General features: G+C 41.4%; 1 protein-coding gene across 1 annotated transcript; it reads left to right on the forward strand.

The window, feature by feature from the left end:
- The first annotated feature begins 675 nt into the window (after positions 1-675).
- On the forward strand, positions 676-19,177 carry LOC120573291 (alpha-2-macroglobulin-like). The gene is given in 36 exon segments (XM_039822943.1): positions 676-810; positions 985-1,165; positions 1,441-1,597; positions 2,125-2,177; positions 2,616-2,636; positions 3,314-3,479; positions 3,560-3,644; positions 3,753-3,903; positions 4,195-4,312; positions 4,441-4,550; positions 4,649-4,816; positions 5,032-5,259; positions 6,501-6,564; positions 6,652-6,797; positions 7,681-7,830; positions 8,239-8,385; positions 8,490-8,622; positions 8,720-8,792; positions 9,224-9,449; positions 10,057-10,183; positions 10,321-10,442; positions 10,539-10,590; positions 10,923-11,006; positions 11,235-11,411; positions 11,864-11,939; positions 12,095-12,251; positions 13,090-13,164; positions 15,597-15,756; positions 15,853-16,040; positions 16,649-16,861; positions 16,993-17,111; positions 17,330-17,420; positions 17,507-17,575; positions 17,656-17,761; positions 17,930-17,971; positions 18,990-19,177. Coding segments are annotated over 36 exon segments (4,326 nt in total). The 5' UTR covers positions 676-724; the 3' UTR covers positions 18,995-19,177.
- Positions 19,178-27,834: the final 8,657 nt, after the last annotated feature.

Raw genomic sequence — 27,834 nt, forward strand, 5'->3', positions numbered from 1 at the left:
GCGGGTATTACATTCCATCTATCGCACCGTTGTGACGAAAAGAGAGCTGAGCCAGAAGGCAAAGCTCTCGATCTACCGGTCAGTTTTCGTTCCTACCCTCACCTATGGTCATGAAGGCTGGGTCATGACCGAAAGAATGACTTCCAGAGTACAAGCGGCCGAAATGGGTTTCCTCAGGAGGGTGGCTGGCGTCTCCCTGAGAGATAGGGTGAGAAGCTCAGTCATGGAGGAGCTCGGAGTAGAGCCGCTGCTCCTTTGCGTTGAAAGGAGCCAGTTGAGGTGGTTCGGGCATCTGGTAAGGATGCCCCCTGGGCGCCTCCCTAAGGAGGTGTTCCAGGCACGTCCAGCTGGGAGGAGGCCTCGGGGAAGACCCAGGACTAGGTGGAGGGATTATATCTCCAAACTGGCCTGGGAACGCCTCGGGATCCCCCAGTCGGAGCTGGTTAATGTTGCTCGGGAAAGGGAAGTTTGGGGTCCCCTGCTGGAGCTGCTCCCCCCGCGACCCGACACCGGATAAGCGGACGAAGATGGATGGATGGATGGATGGATGGAAATTACTAAGAACATTATTCTACACCTTACACACCACAACATGAAGTCTATAAATGATTGAATGGGTTACCTTAAAATCAAATAGAGAGGATGTGGGGGTTGGCTTGTGGGCGTGGAATTCTCAATCGGAGACTACTAAACAGATGCTGACTCAGGATCATCTCATTCAGTCATGGGTCGTCCTGGGATTCAGATGTGGACATGGAAACTGTGTGTCTTCTTGAGCTGGATGTGCGTGGGCCAAGCAGTGGCAGGACCGTAAGTTACCTCTACAGTTAAAAAATAATAATGATTAAACAATTTGATGAAACAAAGGTGATTTAACAAATTGATCATGGGAAAGGATTTTATGCTGCATAATTGTCTGGGTTGGGGTTTCTTTCCATGTCTGATCCAGTGAGATATGTACTGTATGTGTGTCTGTGGCTGTAGGCAGTACATGGTAGCCATTCCTGCAATTCTTGAATCTGGAGCTGAGACCAAATTCTGTGCGAGTCTCCTGCAGCCCAGCGAGACTCTGGAAATGAGCGTCACTCTGATGTCCAAAGAGGCGAATACAACCCTTCTGAAGAAGACGTCCTGTAAAGGATTTCATACCTGCACTGAATTTAAGGTCAGCAGCTTTCCTGATTTTGATTTTGCTCATTTCCACAAAATGTGTTGAAAAAATTGAGTTGGAAAACATTGATGGGATTTCATAACACATACAGGCACAGATTTTTAAAGGAAAGCACACAATATAAATAAATAATAAATTGTGTAAACTGCTGTTGTAATAAGTGATTTTAACCATTTAAGTTACAACAGATCAAGTTAAATATTTATAAAACATGTTTTAATGGGATGTAATGGCTCTCTTGGTGTCTATAAAATCTCTTTCTGTCACAGGTTCCTTTAGTGCAGGGTGAAGTGGTGCAGAACTTTGTGGTGGAGGTACGAGGCAACACTTTCTACTCTAAAGAAGTCCGAAAAGTTAAGATCAAAGTCTATCGACCAATGACATTCATCCAAACAGATAAACCAATCTACCTCCCAGGACAAACGGGTAATTTTGAGCTGAAGGGTTTTTCTTCATTTATGTTGGTTACTTTATATTTGCTTTTTTAATCTATGTTTGCTTGGTTACTTAACTAGATTACTTGACTTATGTATTTCTTTATAATACTAATTGAGGTGAGATTCCTTAAGCCTCTAGGTTTTTTTTAAATTAAATTACTACTACTACTTTTTCCCCTGCTGCAGCTGAGAGCACAGAAGTCCCCCTCTTCTGGATATCATATTAGTAATGTCCCACGTTGATTACCTAAATATTGACCTAAATATTAATACTAATTATGCAGACTGAGCTGAAGGTGAGGTTTCCTTCTTGGGATATTGGGACATTTTCCACTGATTACTTACAATTTGTTCAGTTCTATGGCAGACAACAGAGGGAAAACCAATAGTAAACTATCAATTTATTTTTTATTTTTATAACAGTTAACAGAAGACCAATCACTGGCCTGTTAGGATGTTTAACACTGCTGTAGAAGAGCTGTAAGGCTTCGTGTAATCTCTCTGCATGTCTCTCAGTGCAATTCAGAGTCATCACACTGGATACCAAGTTAAGACCTGTCAATCAGCTGGTGAGTGTTTGAACAGTCTTTCCTTTCTTTAGGTCTCATTCATAAAGAGTATCAGTGATACGGTTTGATAATGGTGCAGGTTTTAGTTTTGATTGAACCAGAATATGAGCTCCTGGTGAAGCTCTCGGTCAGTAGTACAACCACAGCCCCTTTAGGTAAACCTACCAAGCTGCTTTGAAGGTTGCTGACCCAGTGATGGATCCATTCCAACATGTGTTTTCACATTTTGCAACATTTTGTCGCACATTATCCCATTTACTTGGAAATAACAGTGGAATTTATACTAAAGATTACAATAGAACAGTATATATTTTCTCCAGAAAAACGAAACATCAGAATGAATATAAGAGCTCAAGTCTTTAATTCATTATGACAATGTGATGACAGGGATACAAAGCAGCTTGTGCTTTAACAAATATTTTCTTTCTTTCTTTACAGTACGATATAATTGAAATTGAGGTAAGAATAATATCCACATTTTAACATACTGGGTATATTAAACCGAAAGTTACATCTTTTGTTTTGTTTTCTAATACAAATACCTTAAAGCAAAATGCTCCAGTTGACTTATTAAGCTATTAAAAGTTCAGCATGTTAATCTCCTAAAAACATGAAGTGACTTTCATGCATGACCTTGGACACCAAAATTCTTATTTTACAGGCTGCATTTTCTTATGAAAAATCAGTGTTCAGTGTCAAAAAGTGTTTTACAAAAAGCATTTTCTGGAGATATTAACAGCCTCTAATGTTCATCAGTAGATGGGAGTTATTTATTTATTTCTTTTTGCATTGCACAAACTCCAAAACTAGCTAGTAAGTGGACCAAAAGTTAAGATAAGATTGTCATACTACATAAAACTTGCTTTAAAAAGGAAATAACACAAATATTCATATACTTTTGCAGCAAATTCTGTACAAACACCCATTATACACTAAGACCAATATATCTGTAACTGGGCACTGATATTAGCCTGCCAGTGCACACAGCGAGCAGTGCAAATTTTTATATTTTTCCTACTCATACAATTTTACACCAAACCGTGGCCCACTCTTATCTGCCATCTTGTTGAAGAAATGCCACTCTTCCTGTATTCACAAGTTTCCTATTGTCACACGTTCTTTACTTCACTTAACAGGATTCTAACAGCAACAGGATTGGACAGTGGTTGAATGAAACATCCAATAGGAAGATATTGCAGCTTTCTTACCCCTTGAACTCTGAGGCTCGTGAAGGAGCCTACCGATTTACTTTGTCGATTGGGTCAGATAAAATACAACACAGCTTCAAGGTGGAAAAATACGGTGAGTTAGTTTTTTTATTTTTACCAACCATTTTAATATGTTTAATGAAGCAAAAATGCTAATAATCCCTTTGTCCTCAGTTTTGCCTAAATTTGACGTAAAAATAAATGCATTTGATAAAGTAAGTATTAATCAGGAAGAAATCAAAGCTGAAGTATGTGCAACGTAAGTAAAAGCTATTTTGCTCATTACTCTGAAATATTCTAAAATAGGTCCAGTTTAGGGAATGGTTTCTTTTCAATAACAATATTTTTTTTATGTCCATCTAATTAGGTATACATACGGACAGCCTGTGCCAGGCAGTGTTGACTTTAAGGTGTGCCGACCTTTAGATGCCTATTATCGTATACCCCTTGTAATCACCCCTGAACATCCAGAGGGAATCCCTGAAATCCCGATGCCTTGCTACGAGGTGACAAAGCAGGTACAGTAGCCATGGTGACAGTCTCACGAAGCAAGGTGCATAGACCTTACATATCCTCCTACAGAATGTACACTGTGCACATTAACACTACATATTGTCATCTGTCTTGTCAGTCTAATGTACAAATTAAGGAGCGTAAAAGTTCATTTTTATACAATGGAGATAGTAGTTAGACATAAAGATTTGACAGTTAAAAGTTTTTAAGAAGTAATAAGGGCATGACGTGTGGAAAGTTTGAAATGTCCTTCACTTTTTCCACTTTATTTTATCTTATTTTATTGTGCTTTCTAGACGGACAAGAGAGGCTGTGCCACTTTTATCTTCACAATGTCAACTTTCACAAAAATTGCGCAAAAGGTGCTACACGATGTACTGCAAATCAGTGCAAATATGGAAGAGGAGGGGACAGGCAAGTCATAACATATATCGTACTTATATTCTAAAAGAATTAGTAGGCCTATAATGACAAAATGATTATGCCGTGTATTGAAACAATATGGCGTACACATTGTTGTAACATGAAGTCTTCTTGTACAGGTATTTCACGCTCACAGGAGAAGACTACGGTGATTTCATATGTTGTTGGAAAGCTGTCTTTCACTGACATTCCCAAGATTTATAACAAAGGATCAAATGTGGAAGGAAAAGTAAGTGCATTTGGTCTTCACTTCTTCAATGTGATTCTATACACAGTGTAACTGAAGCAGTGTGCATTCTCGGTGATACAACGTTGTGCTTCCAACAGGTTAAAGCAGTTTATTACAATAATATACCCATTCCTGACATGCCGGTGTTCCTGTTTGAGGGGGAAATGTGGTCATCGCGTTGGTTACAGAATCTCACAACCGACAGTGATGGTGTCGCCACTTTCTCATTAAGCACAGCTGACTTTAAATGGGACATCCACTTACAAGTAAGAAGTAGAAACTACAATCTGTAATCCAACATTTATCATAAAATTGATAACACAGTCCAAATCTGACACCTCAAATGGTTTCTCAATATGCTGCCATATAGGTGCCATATAGTCTAAAAAAAAATTTTATGGTTGTAAAAACTGAAGATTTCTTCTACTTCATCTGCCATGATCTCATTTTTTGTGTTTTTCTTTTTTTCACTGCTCTCTAGGTTAGCGACACACCGACACTGGGCTACCCTTCTTACAGAACACCATACTATGAGTCTAAGGATCACAGAGTGTCTTTGGCCACACCTTCTTCTCCTGATACTAAAACAGTCAGCTCCCTGGATGTGAAGAAGAAGGATGAACCACTTTCCTGTGACAAGAAAAAAGACATCTTCATCCAATACACCGTAGTTGGAGAGGCCCAGGGCTTTATGGATGTGATGTATCTGGTGAGTGGTTGAACTATTTTTCTCTCACCACTTCCAGAGACATAGACATGTGGAAGATGTTTTTAAAACAACCATTACATCATTACCCAGGAGATTTTGTGCTACATGTCAACATTTAAGCATTGAAAATGTTGAGAAATAGTGAAGTTTGACAGCTAACATTAGGGCAAACCCTGTTTACCGTTACAAGCATTGTACTGGAAACACTGTAAAAGAAATCTGCAAAAGAAATTCCAGATGTGAGTTTCAACTACTTCATCCAAATATTAAAAGCTGAGCACATCAAGCTAAATATCCAGTCTGTGTGATTTAAGCCACTGGAGAATCACAAATGACTGTTTAGGGAAAAGGATCAAAATCAATGAACCAGAATTTCTTTTTTATTGTAAACTTTCTAGCCAAAACCCAGAAGCAACATTACCAGTAATGCAACTCAACCACTGAAAGTGTGGTTGGACTAGGGTTTGACCGGGACAGTCCCAATTTTGAGTTGCTTGTCCCCACTAAAGCCTGTCGGAATGCTAAAATGTCCCAGTTTACACCAACCACTTTGAAATTGTCCCGGTTAAACCGTTAAAATGCTGACCGCTAAATGGTGTAAAAGTGGGACCGTATTGTATTGAGTATTCCAACAGCGGGAAGTACCACAGTCAGTTAACTGAGATAACTCATTATGTTGTGAGCAGTAGGCCTACGTGTGCTGTTGGCAAAATTGTGTCTAATCTGTCTGTGTCTGTGTCTGACCTGGGCTGGCAAATGGTCATGTTAAAAAGCGTGTGCGTGCACGATCACTAAGTTTCCCGGTTTTAGTTCTGGGAAATCTGGTCACCCTAGGTTGGACATGTATGTGTGTGTAGCTAATGGGTTCCAGTCCCCCAGAATTGTATCATGTTCAAACTTGTAGTCTTCAGCCCCCAACCAATGCTGACTTATGCAAGGTAACTTTTTTTCCCCCATATGCAGTAGTACTCTCCTAAAAACAGACTTGTTGAGATTTGTAAAATTGTAGAGTTCCCCTTTTAATACATTTTACTGAGTCTCTTATTAAATATCCTGCTCTGGATATGTTGATGCTGCCTTTGAATAACTCCTCCTCTTTCAACTGTGACTTAAACAGAAAACATTTTGCCATGAACCATATAAACATATTCCACTATGTACTTTATCACATGACAGAACCTCACAGCAGACCGGGCATGTTGCATTACTCATTCTTTGTCATTTTCTTTTAAATTTCCCAGGTCTTATCAAGAGGAGCCATTGTTTTACAAGGAGTTGAACGGGTCGAAGTCAAAGATAAATTGGGTGAGCAAAGTGACTTGTCTTAAAAGTATCCCTTGAATTAGCATGGCTAATCTATTGATCTATGGAGTCATGTGATTGTTGTTTCAGTGAATGAGGGCGAGGTGTCCTTTAAGCTGACAGTGTCTCCAGACATGGCACCAGACGTCCAGGTTGTGGCTTACGCCATCCTCCCCAGTGAGACTGTGATCGCCAACAGCGCTGACTTCTCTACTGAGCAATGCTTCAGTCACAAGGTCAGCCTGAGAAGAACTGAGACATGTGGCAAAGGCTGTTGTCAGATTTTAGGTGCAGAATCAAGTGTTTGTTAGTTGTTACAAAACATCAACACCAAATGTAGCTTTTTCTTGAAAAAAAAAGCCGGTTATCTATGTAAGACATTTTTTGGAGCAATTTTTAAGTATCCCACTGAAATGAATTACATTAACCTCCTACATGTTGGGGCCATGTCTATTTTCTGTTATGATGGACAACCTTTTCTGACTCTATTGCATGGGTAGGGTGGTATAATCCATATGCAGTCTTAGCTAGTTATACTAACACAAGATTATTTATGCATTAAGCATTTCCCTTGTCTGATGGCATGTTAGCTATTTTAGGTGGAATGGATTATTTATGTAAATGTTTAATAAATGCAGCGTTGATTTTTGGCCTCTAGTCTCTGACTCTGTCACTCCTCGAAAGGAAGCACCAACCTTAGCAGAGCAGCGAATGCGGACTGACAACAATATCATAACCCCCAAATCACAGTAGATACATTATGAGCAATTAAGCGTTGGAAGGACCAACTGCCATGTGGCCATTCCACTGGCAGAAAAATGCTTTCTAGTGAAATCGCTGTGTGGGCCTGGCGTGACGCAATTTGTGCCCCATGTAGGCCGAGTCCTTGGTAGCTGACCGGGTTAAGTCCGGGTTAAATCCTGTGGCCCTTTGCTGCATGTCGTCCCCTCTGTCGCTCCCCAATATACTATCACTATTGAATACAATTTAAAAAAACTATCTTTTAAAAATCAATCTGGGAGAAAAAAAATACACGATTGTGTCAGGTTGAAATGATCACAGGTTCTCATCTACCACTAAAGTCCAGATGGTGCAATGTGTCTTTTCCGATTGTGTCAGGTGTCTCTGGAGTTTTCTCCGTCCTCGGCTGTCCCAGGAGAGGAGACCATCATGCAGGTTACCGCCCAGCCAGAATCTCTGTGTGGTGTGAGCGCTGTTGACCAGAGCGTCCTCATCAAGGAGCCAGGGAAGACTCTGGATGCAGACAAGGTAACTACTGGAATCAACCAAAACTATATGCGTACATCACGTTACCTTATCCATTTTTACTGTTAACTACTTGTCCCATGGTTAATCTTTCTTCCTTTTCTCCCTCTACCAGTTGTACATTGTTATCAACTGTGCAATGCAGCTCAATGCTGATTTTGTTCTTTTCATCCAGTTGTAAGCGTGCTGTTATGAAAACGCTATAGTATAAGGTTATGATCACATATGTGAGGTGTAACCCTCTGTAAGAGTCTGCCTTATGGATAAAGGCAATGATTTGACAAATATACTTTACATCCACAATTCAAGATATAAGAGTATCTTAGGGTCCAAGAGTTTCCCAATTGTCAGATCTTGATAGAACATCAAACATTGTCAGTTTATAACTTTGAACCAAACCTTTCTTTTCAGATATTTCAATTGTTGCCGGTCACAAAAATGTCCTATATTCCATATGACGTTCAAGATGATGTAGAATGTTTGCATGTGAGACCGAGAACAGATGTTTTGCCATAACCCCATGGTGGTGGGACAGCTGATACTTATACAGTTTTCCAGGTACTTCCTGCACAAATGAGTGTACAAAATGAAAAATATACTAAAGTTATTGTTGCACATTTATCATCTTTTCAGTGATGCCTGTTTGTTGTTGGATTATCTAGAATGTAGGGATGAAGATGGCAACAAACATGGATATCCGAGAGCCTTCATGCCTCAAATACAAAGGAAGAGAATACCACCATGGCTATGGTGGCTATGGTGGCTATGGTGGCTATGGTGACTATGGTGACTATGGTAACTTTTTTTTTTAAAAAAAAAAAAAAAAATTAAAAAAAAAAAAAAAATTTGGTTTTTACCTAATGGAATATTTTCTACTTTCTTCCTACCATAGCCATAAGGAAAGAAGTCATGACAGTCCGCACTTTCTTCCCTGAGACCTGGATATGGGACCTGGTGGAAGTTGGGTGAGTTTTTGCCACAGAGGGTTTTGATGGTCATGTGTTTGAGGGCATTTGTGTGGGTGCACCAGAGTCTCTGACTTATTGCTGTCGCCCTCCACACATGAATAGCATGGAACTAATTTGCTGACACTGCTCCTAAGCTTTGAGTCTAATTTTAGTTTATTTTAGCAGAATATATTAGTCATTTTACAGGCGATTTTCTTTTAAAATTGTGTGAAACCCAGTATAACTGCATTTATTTGAGTTTCTGAGATCTCAAGGACGCAGCATATTAAACAATTTCACATTTACACATTCTTTTATGTAACAGTAACTACAATGTGGTGTTACTGCAATTAAGTCTACACATTAGTAATCACATTGTTGTTTTTTTGACAAATGAGTGAGTATGTTTTTCAAGTTTCCCGTATGTGTCTGTGTATCTGTTAATCCAGAGAGTCTGGAACGAAGGATGTGTCCCTCACTGTCCCAGACACCATCACCACCTGGGAGACGGAGGCTTTCTGTCTGTCCCCTCAGGGTTTCGGCTTGGCTCCACGTAAAAACATCACAGTCTTCCAACCCTTCTTCCTGGAGCTCAGCCTGCCCTACTCCATCATCCGGGGGGAGCACTTTGAACTGAAGGCCACCACCTTCAACTACCTGACCAGCTGCATCATGGTAATTTTATGCTAATTAAGAGAAAACAAAGTGGTGGTGATTGGTCTGCAGGTAATTTGGTCATAAACCAAAGTACTTGGCAAAGTGATTATTTTTATATATAGAATTTACCTGATGATGGATCTAGATGAAAAGTTAAGGGATCACCCAAAAAGTGCTGTTTGTTGTGAATTTTGTATGTCTAGCAGGGAGGGGGGGGGGGGGATTTATATCATGTAATTCTTAATTTGGAAAGCTCTTTGGGTTTATTGCTTAAAAAGTGCTATATATAAATGTTATGATTGTATTAGATAATGACTTTACCCACTCCCTTTTCAATGTGCAATCAATGGCACCTTTTTTTAAAAACATTGAAACCTGTAATTGATTAACTCTACCCACCTCTTTAGCTGGTCCTGTCAACGCCCTCAGCAAGATTCTAGTAAATATTTGGAATACTCCTAATTTAAAGTCTTCAAACTGCTTGATAATTAGAGGTCTCCTTTTTTTATTTTAAACAAACATTTGCAAGATGTTCAGGGGAAAGGTTAAATACTGGAGCATTGTGCTGCAGTTTTTTGCATTTGCCATAAATCTCCAGTTTTAAATTATATTCTCTCTTGAACAGGTCACTGTGACTCCAACCCCCTCCTTAGATTACACCCTCACCCCCCTCTCTGGTGACCAGTACACATCCTGTCTGTGTGGCAGTGAGCGCAAGACCCTCAGCTGGACCATGGCCCCCTCAGCCTTAGGTGAGAGTCAAGCTTTTATCCACAAGGCTGTCAAGGTGGAGGAGCCCTTTTTGATCTCTATGAAATCAGTGAGAACCACATTAGTGACAAAATATCATTGTTCTGAATAAAAGTTTGAAACGGTTTGTTCTTTTTAGGAGTTGTAAATGTGTCAGTGAGAGCTGAGGCCGTGACATCCCAAATTTCATGTGACAATGAGGTTGTGAGCGTGCCTGAAAGGGGACGAATTGACGTGGTCACACGACCTCTCATAGTAAAGGTTGGTACCTTTAAAAACAAGATGATGAAGGCAGAACATTTTTATCAATTACCCAAATGGAAACTCTGTAACTCACATTATTTCTTTCCCTCTCAGGCTGAGGGAACTGAGATGACAAAGACCTACAACTGGCTGCTCTGCCCAAAAGGTCAGTACGATTTACACCAGGCCTGGCCCATCAAACATGTGAAAAGTCAAATAGATTGCATGTTAAAACATGTAATGGAGGTTTTCACTACTTGCAGATAGCACGTAGTTTCAGTTTGATTATGGCAGATTTGCCAACTTTAGCGCAGGTGCATCAGATTGATTTACTGTCATTAAATAAATTTGATCAAAAATACATTTTATCAATTGAAGTGAAAGAACCCTCATTTTTTGTGATTTTATCTTAGTCCAGTCTGACCTGTTTCAATACATGACGAAAACATCTTTGGTTTAGTGCTGAGTGTTTTTGTTTTTTTCTCTTTCTGTTCACAGGGGAAGCTTTGACAGAGGAAATGGACATACAACTCCCTGAGAACGTGGTTGATGGATCTGCCCGTGCTTCACTATCAGTCCTTGGTAAATTAATAGAAATTCATTTTAATTGAGAGTTGCTTTAATCAATTGAACAATGTAAAGTCAAAATACAAAGTGCATTTATACCTTCAACATATTAAATTAGTTTCTCTCTGGATTAACAAAAGGTGGAATAACAACATGAGAACAGTTTGTCTTTCAAGCCCCAGTAGAAAGTAAAGGTCAGGTTAGTTATGTGTTCGGTCTCAGTGATTCCGTGTTTTTGGGCAGGTGACATTCTGGGCCGGGCTCTGAAGAACCTGGATGGGCTGCTGCAGATGCCGTATGGATGTGGTGAGCAGAACATGGCGCTCCTTGCCCCAAATATCTATATCCTCGAGTACCTGAGAAACACACAGCAGCTGACCCCAGCCATCAGGGAAAAGGCTACCAACTTCCTGACCAGTGGTGAGTCTCCGTTTACTTTGGTAGCTAAAAGAACACGTATGCCAAATCTACCGTCTGCTACATTCTGGTGCTGGTTGCACAAAATATAATAAGCAGCGTGCATAATCGCTTGACAGTGCTCATCATTCCAATTAGAGACTACAGATCAGGGGCACCCTGCTGGCCTCTGGGTTATGGTGCTGACAATAGGCCCCCCCACCCTAACTTCTAGGCCAGCAGGGCGACCTTGTTGCATGTCATTCTTTCTTTCTCTCCCTTAATTTCCTGTCATCTTTTTACTGTCAGCTGTCCACTAAAGCCATAAAGTGGACTTTTTCTTTACATCTGTACATTCACACTTAGAGATGTTATAAACAAATTTACCCAAAATCTTGAATTTACATAAATTATAGGATTTGATAAATCCTATCAAATCTGTAAATGCCCTAATTAGTGTTTCTATTGTTACACAGGCTACCAGAGACAGCTGAACTACAAACATGAGGACGGTGCTTACAGCACATTTGGAGCAGGACCAGGGAACACTTGGTGAGAACATTACTGGTCAATTATCCACAAAGAATAATTAATTATATACTGTATTTACATGTTTTGCAACATTTACCATGACATAGTTTACCTTTTATACTTGCAACAGAGTAGATTTCTGTAGTTTCTCTCTAACTTTGTTTTAATATCCTCAGGCTGACTGCATTTGTGTTGAGATCGTTTGCCAAAGCTCAGTCTTTCATCTACATTGACCCAGCGAACATTGAAGCGTCCGTGACCTGGCTGAAAAGTAAACAACGAAAAAATGGCTGTTTCGAACAGTCAGGAAAGCTCTTCCACAACATAATGAAGGTAATGAAAGTCCCTCTTTACTAGAGTTTGTAGAACAATGACTGATGATAACTGAAACTAAAGGTCAGTATGTTATTTACTAAATGACACTTTTGCCGTAGCAGTAGTTAAATGGAAATGCACCATCAGGACTTTCATTCATGTCTCAGTAGTAACAAATGCCAGCCTGGGGCCCACTTCACGAAATTTGCGACATAAAAGGAACAATTTGCAATAGATTATTTTTGGGGGCTTTTCCACCTTTAATTTTACAGTATAGCTAGGTGAGAAAGGGGGAAACGCAGGCAATCATCAAAGGTCAGATTTGAACCCTGAACCTTTGCATTGAGGCATAAACCTCTATGCTATATGCTCTAACCACTGAGCCAACCCAGCCACAATAATTCCCTCTTAGATTAATTTCACTGGGGGTGGGGGGTCGGAAGAGGGACTTCTGTGTTAAATCTACGCCGGGGCTACGTACATGGAGACATTGATCCCTACGCTGTAGACTGACGTGCACCTTTAGAAAAATTTAACTACATGTCGCGGCAATGTCTTGGTTCTCCTTCTCCATAAACAACATGAACTCAAGGAGAGGGTTAACTTTTCCTGCTACAGATTTCTGACCGTGGTCAAAAAGCACAGGGGAGACACTTGATTCTCTCACTATGACTCTAGAGTCAGTACTAGGGATGCAGCGGTTAACCAATTAAAAAGACTGGCATTGGCTATAACTGATAGTGGAGATAGTGAAAGGGGAGAAGAATACTGTTTGGAAAAAAAAACCGGCCAATGATACATTCTGCATCCAGTGAGTCAGACTAGATCACTAATTACTTATGCTTCCTCTTTACAGGGTGGTGTGTCTGATGAAGTTACTCTCAGTGCCTACATCACTGCTGCCTTCTTGGAGATGCATTCTTCCATAGATGTGAGATTTCATTATTTGTAATATGAATGGTTATGTATTAAGACATTTACATTCATCTTAATTTTTTCCCTTTTTTTTTTTTTTTTTTCCCCCCCCCCCCCCCTTGTCAAAATTGACCCGGTCTGTTTTGACAGTTTATAAAGCATGAAGTATAAATTATCACCCAATTCTGTGTTAAATCTTCTTAGCCAACTTCTTTGCAACCTTTTACCACTAGTTTTACACTTATATTTTTTTATATATGGTCAAAAAAATGCATTTATGTCAAATTATACCTAATTTCTGAGTTAAAAAAAGCTGAAATTATGAATTATTTTGAATAACAATTGAGAACGGGAACATATGTTGATGGGTTATCAGACTGGTAAGTTTAGTGAAAATACGGTTTTGAAACTATTTAAATTTTTCTGGGTAAAAAGTGACCTGGTCTGCTTTGCGTGTTTATAAAGCATAGACAATTATAATTAATCACTCAATTCTATGTTACCACTTTTATTCAACTTCATTCCAATTGATCTCAACTAGTTTTACACTTATTCTTTTCTATTTTTGGTCAACAGACCTGATTTACATGAAATTATACCTACCTTCTGAGTGAAATGAGTTGAGATCATTAGTTGTGTTTGGATTAATGGCTGGTATGTGACAATTATTATATTCTCAGGTCAAAATTAACTGATGCAATTGTATTCACAAACAACGGAGAGCTACCAAAAGGGAAAAAAAGATTTACGGAAAGTTTACTTTTCCCCATTTAGGAAAAGACACATCAAAGGTGTTATAACACAAAGTTTACAAAACTGTAGTTTGAAGTTGTGTCTGTATGTTATTATTTGTGTTTGTGTGTGTGTGTGTGTGTGTGTGTGTGTGTGTGTGTGTGTGTGTGTGTGTGCGTATCTGCATGTACATGTGTGTGCGTGTTCATCTGCTAAAAAAAAGGGAGGGGGGGGGGGGGGGGGGGGGGGGGGGGGGGGGGGGGGGGGGGGGGGGGGGGGGGGGGCTGAAAATTCATTCGTAAAATCAAATTATGTATTATTACTCAGTATGTTTTGTGTGTGTATGTGTGTGAATGCATAATGCTGGCGCTTACCAAATGCGTATGTTGTGTGTGTGTGTATTATGTATTGTGTGTGTATTATTGTGTGTGTGTGCATTTCCATGTGCTGGAAAGCACAATAATGTGATCAATTACATGACGTATTTCTCAGCTGCTGTTTGTATGAATGTGTGTGTTTGTGGGGGTATGGTGTGTGTGTGCATGTGTATGTGGGTGTTTATGTGTCTCTCCATGTGCATTCATGTACGTGTGTGTTCATCTGCTGTTGAGCGCAAAAGTGCCCCATTGCACCACCGGGAATAACACAATTGCAGTAAAATTAAATAAAACACCCCAAATTCTAGGAAAGCAGTGGTCATTAATTTTACTTGCGAAGAACTTCATTGGGAACCACACATTATTTTTGGTTAATTTGGTTGAAAGAAACCCACATTTCTGATAAAGAAACTTTGAAAACGGCTCAAATTTGACCCGAAGATAACACAAGGGTTAAAGGACCAGTGTGTCGGATGTAGGGGGGGGGGGGTCTATTGGCACTAATGTTTTCATTAGTGTATAATCACCTGAAACAAAGAATTGTGTTTTCGTTAGATTAGAATGTAGCCTTCATATCTACATTAGGAGTGGGTCCACTTTCAAAGAGCCCGCCATGTTGCACTGCCATGTTTCTACAGTAGCCCAGAAAGGACAAACCAAACACTGGCTTTAAAGGGGCCTGTTTTACATTGAATAAGCCACTGTGGTTCTCCTAAGCTTGACAGAAGGGTAGAGGTTAAGTTCTGCAACCTCACCACTTGATGCCACTTAAGTAGTAGAAATACCCATTTAGTTTTGAGTACATGCAGGAAACCCCAGTATTAGGTTGTAGACATGAATGAAACTGTCTATCATAAAAAAGTCTATTTCTCAAAAATCTGAGCAAAGGATCATTTAATTAGTTAGAATTAATTTGAATGCAACCCATATAGCCTAGTCTTACCCTGTTATTTTTTGCGGTGCTTCCACTGTCTCACTTGAGTAACAAGCCATCTGATGACTTAATATTTCAAATGTAATGTTAGTCTTTTTTAAACATATTTCAGTTTGTTGGTTAGTATTGTATGCCTCATTTGACAATGACATTTGTGGGTAGTGGTTTATTTTGGTCAATGAAAATAGTTTTTTGTTACCTCCTTTATCATTCAGATTAGTAGCACTGGTTAATACTTGATTCCTGGCCTGTTTCTTTTTCCGCTGTGCCCTCACTTTGTCTCTAAAGATCACTTTCTGCTGTTTTGTGTTATTGCCTCCATTTACTGAAGTCGTTCATTTCCCTGAATATAGGAATTTGTTAACACAGCGGCGAAAGACAATGTATTCTTTTAATCTTTTCTAGGATCCTGTGAAGCAGAGCTTGTCTTGCCTCAAGGAGTCCATCAGTGACCTCAGCAACACCTACACCACAGCTCTGCTGGCGTACGTCTTCACCCTGGCAGGAGACATGGAGACCCGTGCTCACCTACTGAATCACCTAGACACTGTTGCATTACAAGAAGGTGAGTCCTCCTCCTACAGGACATCATTCTGGCTTCATTACTGTGACAAAGCTTACCCTGTGCCTGTTGGTCTCTTTGTGGATGGCTGTTTTTTAGGAGGGTTCCTCCACTGGTCTCAGACAGCAACAGAAACGTCAGCCTCTCTGTCTGTGGAGATCAGCTCCTATGTGCTGCTGGCTAAACTCAGTGCCTCTCCGACTGTTGAAGACCTGGGCTACGCCAGCCGCATCGTTAGATGGCTGACTAGCCAGCAGAACTATTATGGAGGATTCTCCTCCACACAGGTACAGCCCAGACAGGGTTAAGCTGGACTTTGAGTCAAACATACAGTAAAATATTCTGGGACAAATAAGATGAAACAAAGTTATTGTATGGCTTAGCCTTGACCTTAAGCCCAAACAATGGCATGGCACAAAAAAACAGCCCTATTTTCACGTTTGTGACAATGCATTTTTCTGCTTCTTCAAGTTAATGTTTCTTTAGATGTTGTATTTAGCTTATGAAGTAAAGGATCATTTTATCCACTTATAAAAAACACTAAAGCCTAAATTATTGTACAACTGAAACTCACATTATTTAGACATGCATAGTTCTCACAGGACAGCGACATTGCCCGATACCTCAACAGTTAGTGTCAGTTAAACCATACTGAGAACAATGGCATTGGTTTAGCCCATTAACTACAAATAAAACAAATGTGCATGCTATTTTGTCTTAAATGGTAATTTTCTTAATTGATTTCTGTATGAAAATCAACAATTGGAGAGACCTGAAATTGATAAAAGTGAACTCCTACATATGAAAGCTGCTACAGGTGTAAACAAAAGAACATTTACATTTGTATAAATTTAAGCACATAAGTATTAGCTATTTTCTTTTGTGTGTGTTGTAGGACACCGTGGTGGCTCTTCAGGCTCTGGCTCTCTACTCCACTCTGGTGTTCAGTCCAGAGGGTTCAAGCACAGTGACGGTCCAGTCTCCCAGTGGCCAGCTGATGTTTGATGTGAATCAGAACAACAAACTGCTCTACCAGGAGAAGCAGCTGCAGGACGTGACAGGAAAGTACAGCCTGGAGGTGAAGGGCACTGCATGTGCTGCAGTACAGGTCAGTGGTTAGATGTACATAAACCACCAATCCTGATGCTTCATACTGTACATTTGAACCAATTTGAGCAAAGAAAATTCTTGAGATTGTTCGTTCACTTTTTATGAATATTAATTACTTTCCTTGTTTAGATTTCTCTTGTCTATAACATCCCAACTCCTGCTGATGTTACCACTCTCAGTGTTGAGGTCAAACCAGAGGCCGACTGCACCAGCAAAAGACCCAAACTCAGTCTGAGCCTAACATCCCTGTAAGTAATCAACAAGAAGATCCACAACATTGTAGAATACTGAAGTTTTTGGCAAACGATCCTCTGCATCTACCGGCTTGAACTATGTTACTGTTGGTGGATGGACAGGGGAGGAATGTTTACAACTTGGTAGCTAAAACTCAGCTCAAACAAACTGTAAATGGAGCCTTTCCAAAACACCAGATTGACATCACATTTTTATGGTACTTTTATTACAGATATAGTGGAAAGGAGTCCAGCACAAACATGGTTATCCTGGATATCAAAATGCTCTCTGGATTTGTCCCAGACCCAGAGTCTTTGAACATGGTGAGTGATTACAGTAACTTTAAACTGAGTAGTATTTGTGCCAGTTGTTGTTGTCATGATAACAGCTGATTAATGTCTCGTCACAGCTCAAAGGTGCCCTGCTGGTGGATCGTGTTGAACAAAAGGAGGATCATGTTCTGGTGTACATACGGGAGGTGAGAGGGATTTAAAGTGACAAACAAGAGATGATTCTCTCCAGATTAGTTACTGATCATGTCGTCTGTTTTTCCAACAGTTACCGAAGGACATAGGCATCAACCACAGCCTGAAGCTCATACAGGAGCACCAAGTGCAGAACCTGAAGCCAGCCGTGGTCAAGATCTACGACTACTACCAGCCAAGTAAATCAGTTCTCTCTCAACCTCATTCACAGAAGTCACAGCACACACTGCTCTGTGGTAGCTGTACAACAACCTGAACAGTTATCAGAATAGTCATTGTGTTGAATATTATGGGCTATTGAACACATGATGCAAGTTTGACTAATTTTCTACTTTTTTCCCCTTAAGGTGACCAGTCTGATACAGAATACATCCACCCTTGTGTTGCAGGTAACGAACTGTAATAACATATAGAAGCACTATGGCGTATGTAAATGTAAATTGGAATTGTTTAAAAGATTGTAAAAGTGCCAATTTTGTAACCTAAAACCAAATGAAGCATACAACTAGTGTAGACTGTAAAGCCCAGCTCACACCAAAGATTTGCAACGAGGAAAAAACATTTTAGAACCTTGCAGCAGTCTGATGGTGTCGCCTGCGACTCAGCTTGTCAAGTCGACATTGGCTGGTTTTAGAACGTAAGGCACGTCACCTGTTTGAACAGCCAATTAGCTCGTAGCGAAGTCAGCTGGTCGAAAATGGCAGTCAGGAGGATACTTTTAATTTTCCTCAACGGTTACATCTGCCCTCTTTTCCCTTGTCAAGAGAATAGTGTTACTAAGAAAACATACACTGTATATCTATGGGATGTAGCTCACCTGTTTCCAAGAAGCAGTGTTATCATCAGCTGTTCCCCTGGTGACATGCTGTCTCGATAGTTAATGTTTGGCTGATTAGATGTGACACCAACTCCTCTAAACGATGGAACTGCTGACTAGATGGGAGAAATTGACAAAAGAGGGGAGATCTCTTGTCTGTTATGTTATGTGGGACGACCTCTAGCTCAGCCGGTAGAGCGTGCGCCCCATGTAGGCTGAGTCCTTGACAGCGACAGGCGTTCAAATCCAACCTGTGGCCTGTTTGCTGCATATCATTACTTCTATCTCCCCCCATTTAATGCCATTTTCCAGATGCTCTATCAAATAATAAACTAAAAATGATAATGGACTGCTCCAAATTCTTTTTATTTATGTTTTTCTAATTCATTACTACTGGAAATTAACTATCCTCATTCATATGGTAAAAATTATATCCAGTTCAAATGGAAGTAGGTCTACAGAGAGTCCTTGCTATGAAGAGGATACACTGTCTCTTATAGTAGCATTGGTGTAAACTGTCAGGTGTCAAATCTTTGGTATGAACAGGCTTAAGTCTTCGCAATGAATTTTATTTTTAATTTCTTTTGCAGCTTGAAGAGCGTGTGGTCGGTCCTCCAGTCGTCCAGAAGATGCATATTATGTACGAACACCATGTCTGTTTGTATTTCCTTGTTAGTATTCTGCTACAACCCCTTACAGCTGTGTAACTACGGTGTCTGAAGTGAAATACATGCATAATGGACAATTAAATAATGTGACATTAATGTCCCGCTTGAAACTGGTCTTTTGTTGAACTTTTTCCATTGTTTAATCTTTCTGCTGTATATTTATCGTATGTGTTTTATCCAAAGACCAGAAGTTGTGCAGCTCAGCTTAGTGTGGAAATGCGGTCACAAAAGTGTTCTTTAGATAACATCTAAAATCTCTCAGACTCTTGGAGAATCTACAAATCCCATCTCCTAACGCAGTTGGAAATCAAAGTTTAGCAAATGTATTTATATTTTATAAAACAAACAAACAAAGGACCCCTGTGCTGCAGGTAACAGACTATTTTACCAAATGGTAAAGTCTTAGTCCATACATCTTAACCTACAGACACATACAATCCAGCTCAAGTATTTTGAGAAGCCTGTTAATCTTAAAGTGAATTATTTTTCTTCAGTTGCAGCTTGAAAATGTGTTCTCAGTCACATTTTAAATAAACCATTACATTTAAGGATTGTGTAGTTCAATGTCTGCTTGTGTATATTTGTGTTAAACCTGCATGGATTCATCTTTTTCTGACCACTTGGGGGTAGCAAATAAGCTGCCAACACAAGACTGACACTATTAGTTTATGAACATGTTGGCAAACAATTCCCTATTCACACAAGCAGACGCAGGCAACATTAGCATAATGCAATATTCACTCTTTTAGCTCAGTTCTGACTAAAATTAGACTTAAAGCTATCCAGGTGACCAGAATTACAACTTCAATGGAATGATTTTGATTTGTTTGCTGGATAAGTTGATGCTGCTGTATATCACGGGTCTGCTCCAAGAAATCGGTTGTTTGGATTAATTGGCTCCCTCAAAACTGGAACATGGACCGGTTCAAACTAAGCATAAAACCAGGGGAACCTGGGATCAGCAGGTCACGGAATGTGGAAAAAGAGGAAAATTATCTTTGAGTTAAAGTCAAAATGAAAAGTGGTTTTGCAGCTGACAAAACAAGGACAAATGTGTTTCATTTGAATATTGTTTTTCATTGTTTCATATTGCCAACACTAACGTTTTGCAATAAGCCAAGTAATTAGACCTTACATTTGAACAACAATACATAAGATTATCAATACCAGCTACAGTATTATTCAGGAAACAACTGGCATGTAAGAGTTCAATAAGGGGTGCTATTTATTACATCATGTTAGTGCACATAGCAGAGCTTGCACTTCTTGTGATGGATTTCAACATTATTAATGTACTTACTGATGTCTAAAAAAAATCCCCATATTTGAGAATGAAGAGGGCAACCAGTGCTGTGATGGCACTTCCCTGCAGTATCTCTAAAGATGTCTACACACCAACCAGATGGCCGACCGTCGACAGAAAAGCCAGTCTAAATGATCAGTCTCCCCGTGTTGGTCCAAAAAGTGCCACAGAACACACCAAAAAGACGAGACAACATGTAATGGAGCTGAGCGCAAATTCCTTCAGGATGACTTCCTAAACATAATTACTCATCACTACACTGAATGGATCAGCTGTAGAGGTGTTCACTTTAGTCTTAACCAATCAGAAGCGGCCGCTAGGGAATGACACGTTGTTCAGGGTTGTCTTCGGAGCTGTCGCGTATTTTCAGTAGTCATGCTGACGTCAGCTAAAGCACATGGCACTTATATTCTGCATTTGTACAAATTACACTCATCGTCGTTTGCCTGGTTGCTATCGTTCGTGCTTATGCTCACTCACGGTTGGGTAGCGCACGCTCATAATATTCTTGTATGGTCTTCAAGGCAAGTATCTCAGCGCAATATTCATATTGTACGGTGGTGTCACATCGTTGTTGTTTGACAAGTTTAATTACTGTTGACGATCTATATAACAAGCTGCATTGCTCGAATCAGCTATTTACTTTTATTTTATCTTATATCTGCAGGGGCCTCATCGAGTTTTACGTTTTATTACTTTTATTTACTAAGATAAGAGTTGTTAATTTCCACTGACTTTCCTATGTTGGAAATATATTTGTGCGAGTCCTGCAAATCAGATTCTGACTGATTCCCGGTACATGTGTCTGAACCAGTGGCAGCCCCAGTATCTAATCACTACGCCATATTTTGGTCATGGCTGATCTCGGCGGTTGGTCTTGCATCATTAAAGTGTGTTCTTACTCATGGTCGCGCCAACCTCAGCATGGTGCATATGGGTCGTGTGACCTCATGTCTGCTTTGTGGTCATCGCAGCCTCCTATTTCATTGATCCTTCTTGCAGTATCCTATGTCTGTTTCATTTACTTTTACCTAGATTCTGCGATGCACGCTGAAGGTAAGTATTTTCTGTATCTACCCAGACACTTTCTATCTTATTAAAGATTACTTTAGGCATGTCGACACATTTAAATTGTCGTGGTCGGCATGCACTTGCTTCTCATAATCGTCATCGTGCAGATGGCTTCTATGTCTTAGCCACTAGGTCAGTTGGTATCTGGGTACTACTAAGGCACTATGTTAACTATACCTGCGTGGCACTGGTTTTTCTTTGTCTAGTTACATTTTGGGGAATCCCTATCCTACATTAGGTGGTGGTAGTCCAGCTTACAGGTCAAACGGTGGTCGTTATTGTCTTATGCCATTGATTGAATTTGGCAGCACGTCGTACAGTTCACCTCTGCATTATGTTAAACAGCATTCATCTTGCAATGGAATTCTCCTATTTGCTACACCCTATGGATCTCATCATATCAATGTCTCATTATGCGCATGTTTTACACGATGTCTTTGAAGCACGGCAGCTAGACTTCATATTCTGCATGTTCACCTGGTTTTCTTGCAGCATGGGTAAAATACCGCATGTAACTTTTCTATGCAGTGCATTAAGTGACATTTTCACTGACCTTGTACGCAGCTAACTCATGACATTTGACCTCATCAAGGGTACTCCTTAAAACACTAAATTTCAAAACGCGGAGACGCTGCTTCTTTTCATTTACACGCAGACTCTACTCTGCGCTTTAATCTATGATCAACTACTCATTGCCAGGCTCATACTAGAGGTTTTCCCGGCTAACTTCGGGTAGAATCTTCTAAGTATTCAGAATAGGGGCGGCTTCCATGGGGCTTATCAAGGCATTCATGTATGTCCCTGCAACATCACGGCAGATGGTCTTCCTCTATTTGGTCTCTTACATTCGTTCCGACGTCGGCAACATCCTCGCAACCCAGAGATCTCACAGGCATAATCCTAGTAAGCATGCATATAACTGGTGGTGGCGTGTTTATGATCTCTGATTCATTCTCACATTCATTGAGTGATTTTGCATAATCGTATGTCAGCTTCTCATCTTCTCATGCTTTATTCTTATTTACACACCCGTACACCGGGCGACGGTCATACGTATATAAATCAGCAGCCGAGGATAAGACTAACCCGGACGCAGCAGCCGAGGATAAGACTAACCCGGACGCAGCAGCCGAGGATAAGACCAACCCGGACGCAGCAGCCGAGGATAAGACCAACCCGGACGCAGCAGCCGAGGATAAGACCAACCCGGACGCAGCAGCCGAGGATAAGACCAACCCGGACGCAGCAGCCGAGGATAAGACCAACCCGGACGCAGCAGCCGAGGATAAGACCAACCCGGACGCAGCAGCCGAGGATAAGACCAACCCGGACGCAGCAGCCGAGGTTAAGACCAACCCGGACGCAGCAGCCGAGGATAAGACCAACCCGGACGCAGCAGCCGAGGATAAGACCAACCCGGACGCAGCAGCCGAGGATAAGACCAACCCGGACGCAGCAGCCGAGGATAAGACCAACCCGACGAGCAGCCGAGGATAAGACCAACCGGACGCAGCAGCCGAGGTTATGACTAACCCGGACGCAGCAGCCGAGGATAAGACCAACCCGGACGCATCAGCCGAGGATAAGACCAACCCGGACGCAGCAGCCGAGGATAAGACCAACCCGGACGCAGCAGCCGAGGATAAGACCAACCCGGACGCAGCAGCCGAGGATAAGACCAACCCGGACACAGCAGCCGAGGATAAGACTAAGACTAACCCGGACACAGCAGCCGAGGATAAGACTAACCCGGACGCAGAAGCCGAGGATAAGACTAACCCGGACGCAGCAGCCGAGGATAAGACCAACCCGGACGCAGCAGCCGAGGATAAGACTAACCCGGACGCAGCAGCCGAGGATAAGACTAACCCGGACGCAGCAGCCGAGGATAAGACTAACCCGGACACAGCAGCCGAGGATAAGACTAAGACTAACCCGGACACAGCAGCCGAGGATAAGACTAAGACTAACCCGGACACAGCAGCCGAGGATAAGACTAACCCGGACGCAGAAGCCGAGGATAAGACTAACCCGGACGCAGAAGCCGAGGATAAGACCAACCCGGACACAGCAGCCGAGGATAAGACTAACCCGGACGCAGCAGCCGAGGATAAGACCAACCCGGACACAGCAGCCGAGGATAAGACTAACCCGGACACATGTTAAACAGATAACCCCGACCTCTAATTTTTTCACCAGTTGTCTAATTTCCTCAATTTTTGGTGGCAGACTTCTAACATTAAGATGTAGGAAATGTAAACCTTTCTTACTAAAAGTTGATTTAAAGTCCGATTTAAAGTCCATGGCCTTATCCTCCGTCATCTGACCAACCGATGTCTCGCTGTTAAAGGCTGCTGACATGTGCATATTAACATGGTCGTCTGCTAGATTCCGGGGCATATTCCCACTTTCATTGAGGTGATGGGCACCGGAGATAGGAGACAGAAAAACCATGTCGCTGTGGGACCCCGAACCGCGAGCCACTGGACTGCCAGGAGCCATCATCATGACCCCTCTGATGGCAGGGATGTCGCCGGGTCTCCGGCATGACCCCTCATCCGATGCACCGTCTCCGTCACAGCGTAGGACCCAAGGAAGCGCGAACAACGAGGCCGCAAACCCACAACTCCGCCTTGGCTCAACCAGCTGGGAGGCTAAGTTTGCCAGTCCACTGGTAGTCCCACTGGCAGGTGAAGCCAGCTGAAGATGTTGTGCTACGTAGCTAACAACAGGATCCATGCCAGTGGACAGCCGAGGACGTGGGCCCGGATTCAGCTCTATATCCCCAGCCAAAAGCAACATAACCGCCATTTGGGCAAGACCCTTATTAGCTGAGTGTCTCCTTCCTTTGTCCAACAATGACGGGGCGCTGGCATGGCCATTTCTCAACCACTTTGAGTATATTACGTGTTGGCCTCCCGCCGCAGGGACAAACAAACATTCATCAGCCCCCGAAAATATGATTGCACGCCGCGTTTGAACAACCATCAAACACGTAATCATTATGGCAGCAACCATCCATCCACCGTTTGACCGAGCAGAAGCAGGCAACGCGTCAAACCTCGCAAATTGTTTAAACGGCCGACACCGCAGCTGTCGTGCCGGTTCTGTGGCGGCCATCTTGCCAATGATGAGATATACTCGGGTATCTGACCGTGCGTTCATGGACATCGGAAAAACGTTTTTCCGAGTGAAAACGTCACCATTCACGTAACGTCCTGTGGGAATCAGAGGTGGGAAACTCGGGCTGGATTTTGATAACCGAGTTTCCCAGTTGGTGACGTGTCGTTGACAACTGACGTTTGATGGAGGCGACTTTGGTTCACTGAACATATTTTAATGACAATAAACTGTTTATTGTGGACAAATGCCTCTGCCAAGAAACATACACAGACATAATATGTTTAAAAGTATTCATAAATAGGCCCATGTATAAAAAAAAACACATTATCCGTGTCTTTTCCCGTTCGTTGTCCTGCAGATAACACAAACACCTGGCGATGTGCTGTTTGGATGCTCGTATAAGAAAACAGCAGAAAATATTTTGTTATTGTGGCCTCCATGTTTTCACACACCTGATGCTCTCGGCTACGGCCAACCGTTGGTGGCAGTCATGCAAAAAGTTGTTATGCCAAACGGCAATATAACAGAAGAAGAAGAACACGCATCCCGACCAGAGCCATAGAGATATAAGAGTTGCGACACTCGTTGATCTCGCTAGCGGGGTGGTCACGTGGTTCATGTAAGCCTGTATAGTTCCAAACACACGCAGCGCTGTCATGTTCCCCTATGGGACAGCAGCGATTGCGATATTGAATGGTAAATATGAATAAAAACCCATACCCATGTACTTGTTTGATTGTTATTGCATATTTGTAAATGTCAGTTTTACATTTGGAATGGGGTGACAACTGAAAGCTATGTATAGATACGTTTTTAAGTTTTGGAGGGAAAGCTTCCCGTCCGTGTTAGCATGATAGCACTAGCTAGGCTACTTTCCTGTATTGTCCTTCGTGTCACGGGGACTTTAGTTTATTTACATTTTTTATTAGCCTGTCCAAACGTTTGTTCTGACATGTCTGGGACATCCCCCCCGTGCCATTTCACGTTAAATGACATCACATAGTACGCGAGGGTCACCGGGGACCTGAAGCTCACCGCCAGGCCAATGCAAAAACGTCAAAATAAACTAAGTCCCGGGCGACGGAGCACACAAGGGTTAACCTTACTACATCTTTTTGAGATCAAAGATGATTCAAGATGTTCTTTTTGCACATCTGGACTATTGTATTTTCCTTGATGTTGCTTGTAATTCCGATTCACTTACCCGTGGTCAGAGAGCGATTGAGAAAGCAGAGTAGCAACGGTCCATTCAGCATTTAGTGTCCAGCCCACTTCTTCTGATGAGGCACGAGTTGACCACACCACACAACCATGATCATTTTAAGACTAAGCCATACACCAAGTATCACATATATTAAAGAATAACAACTGTGTGTATGTATGTACAACCATGATAATTTTAAGACTAAGCCATACACCAGGTATCACATATATTAAAGAATAAAAACTCAATACACTTGGATGAATACATTTTTATTAAACAATGAGTGACACAAGAACAAGTACAGAAAAAATGAATACGGCGGGGAAAGGAGACAATTAAAAAAAAGCAATACAACTAAGATTCACCGCTGGCACCACTGGTTATAAAACCCTTCAGCAAATGCAGATTCTACTGCCTAACATCTGCACGCTGCAAAGGAGGATACAGCATGTAAAGCTGGAGCCAGAAGTTTTGGGGGTTAGTGTTTGAGATGCTGAGTGTTTAATAAAACAAATCCTCTCCACATATATCAGGCTGAGGTTTGTGGGACAAAAAACAAGTGGGAACAAGTATGAATAAGAGCAACAAAATAGAGCCAGGAATATGGGGAATAGTATACGTGATTAATTAACAAAAAATATCCTCCACATATATCAGGCTGAGGTTAAGGATTCAATCATAGTGCATCAGGGTAAACAGCCGTGATAAGGGGTACCTTGGCAGCAAGAGTCAGACTAAGAAGGCAATTTCAACACAGCAGACTTCCTCACATAAGGTCATAACATCTAGTCCACTGCCAAACACCTTACTGGTTGCCATGGATGTATTTGGCCTCTCCATCCCCGGCACACTGTCCGCAGCCTCCAGTCTCCTCTTATTTCAGCAGCCAGCAGCCACCACCAGCAGCCGTCGCCAGCACCAGTAGGGCTGCTGGAATATGGAAAGAAATATGATCATAATTATTTCGGTCAATATTGAAATCACAATAATTTAACACGATTACTTGTTGACTTCTGGAAAGATGTTGCAATTATTGAACTTAAAAAAACAGTGGAAAACGTTAAATAAATCAACAGTAAAAAAAAACACAACTGTTAAATTTGCCTTAATACTTTTTCATATTTAAAATTATGTCATTGTCATATGTCACTTACTGATATTTTGTGTGTGGAATAACTTGTATTCATACATGAAATCCAACAGCCCTTTCAAGGGTATAATTAAACAAACGCAACCTTATTTCTAGACACAGTACTCAGCTGACTAAGCTAACACCGTCAGGTTCAGTAGATACAACCTAAATAAAACCCGTCCTTAATCAACCTTAATGATCCTAGTAATCCAACATCAATAACTAACTAAATCACAGGTGTCAGAGATTCACTACTGAACTTCGTAATTGTTAACCAGCTAACAAACGAGCTAACAAACTAGCAGGCAATCGGTCGGCTACCAAGATAAAAAAAATATATAATCACGCTGTGCATACAAATAAAGATCAGTATATGCATCATAAAGGGCCTCTGATAAAATATAGACAGTTGACAATTCGAAAGAGGTAGCTATTTAATCAACTTACCTCAGAAGTTACTCGACGGCCAGCAATGAAAATGAATGGTGTCCGACGCCGTGAAGGGATTGTTTGGAACTATGCGAGGCTGCATACCCCGGAAGTAGGCGGGAAAAAGCGTACAACGGAGTCCAATGGGAGTGTCGCCACTCTGTCTTTCTCTATCACTCTGATCCCGACCATGTGAACGCTGCCAGTCGGAAAAACAACGTAACCAGTGGGGCGGTGCCTGTTATTCCGAGGTGGCATGAACGCAGGGAAAATACTGTCTATGGGAAAATCCAGCCCGAGTTTCCCACCTCTGATTCCCACAGGACGTTACGGGAATGGTGACGTTTTCACTCGGAAAAACGTTTTTCCGATGTTCATGGACGCACGGTAACCATAGACAGTATATAACGGTAACGCACGGCAGGCGGTTCACTGAATATGACGTGTAGGCCTAAGCCCCACCCATTTCTAGCACTTCAGGTAATTGTTTGATTGCTCCTGGGTG

This window comes from Perca fluviatilis, chromosome 2, assembly GCF_010015445.1.
Source record: "Perca fluviatilis chromosome 2, GENO_Pfluv_1.0, whole genome shotgun sequence".
Taxonomy (NCBI): domain Eukaryota; kingdom Metazoa; phylum Chordata; class Actinopteri; order Perciformes; family Percidae; genus Perca; species Perca fluviatilis.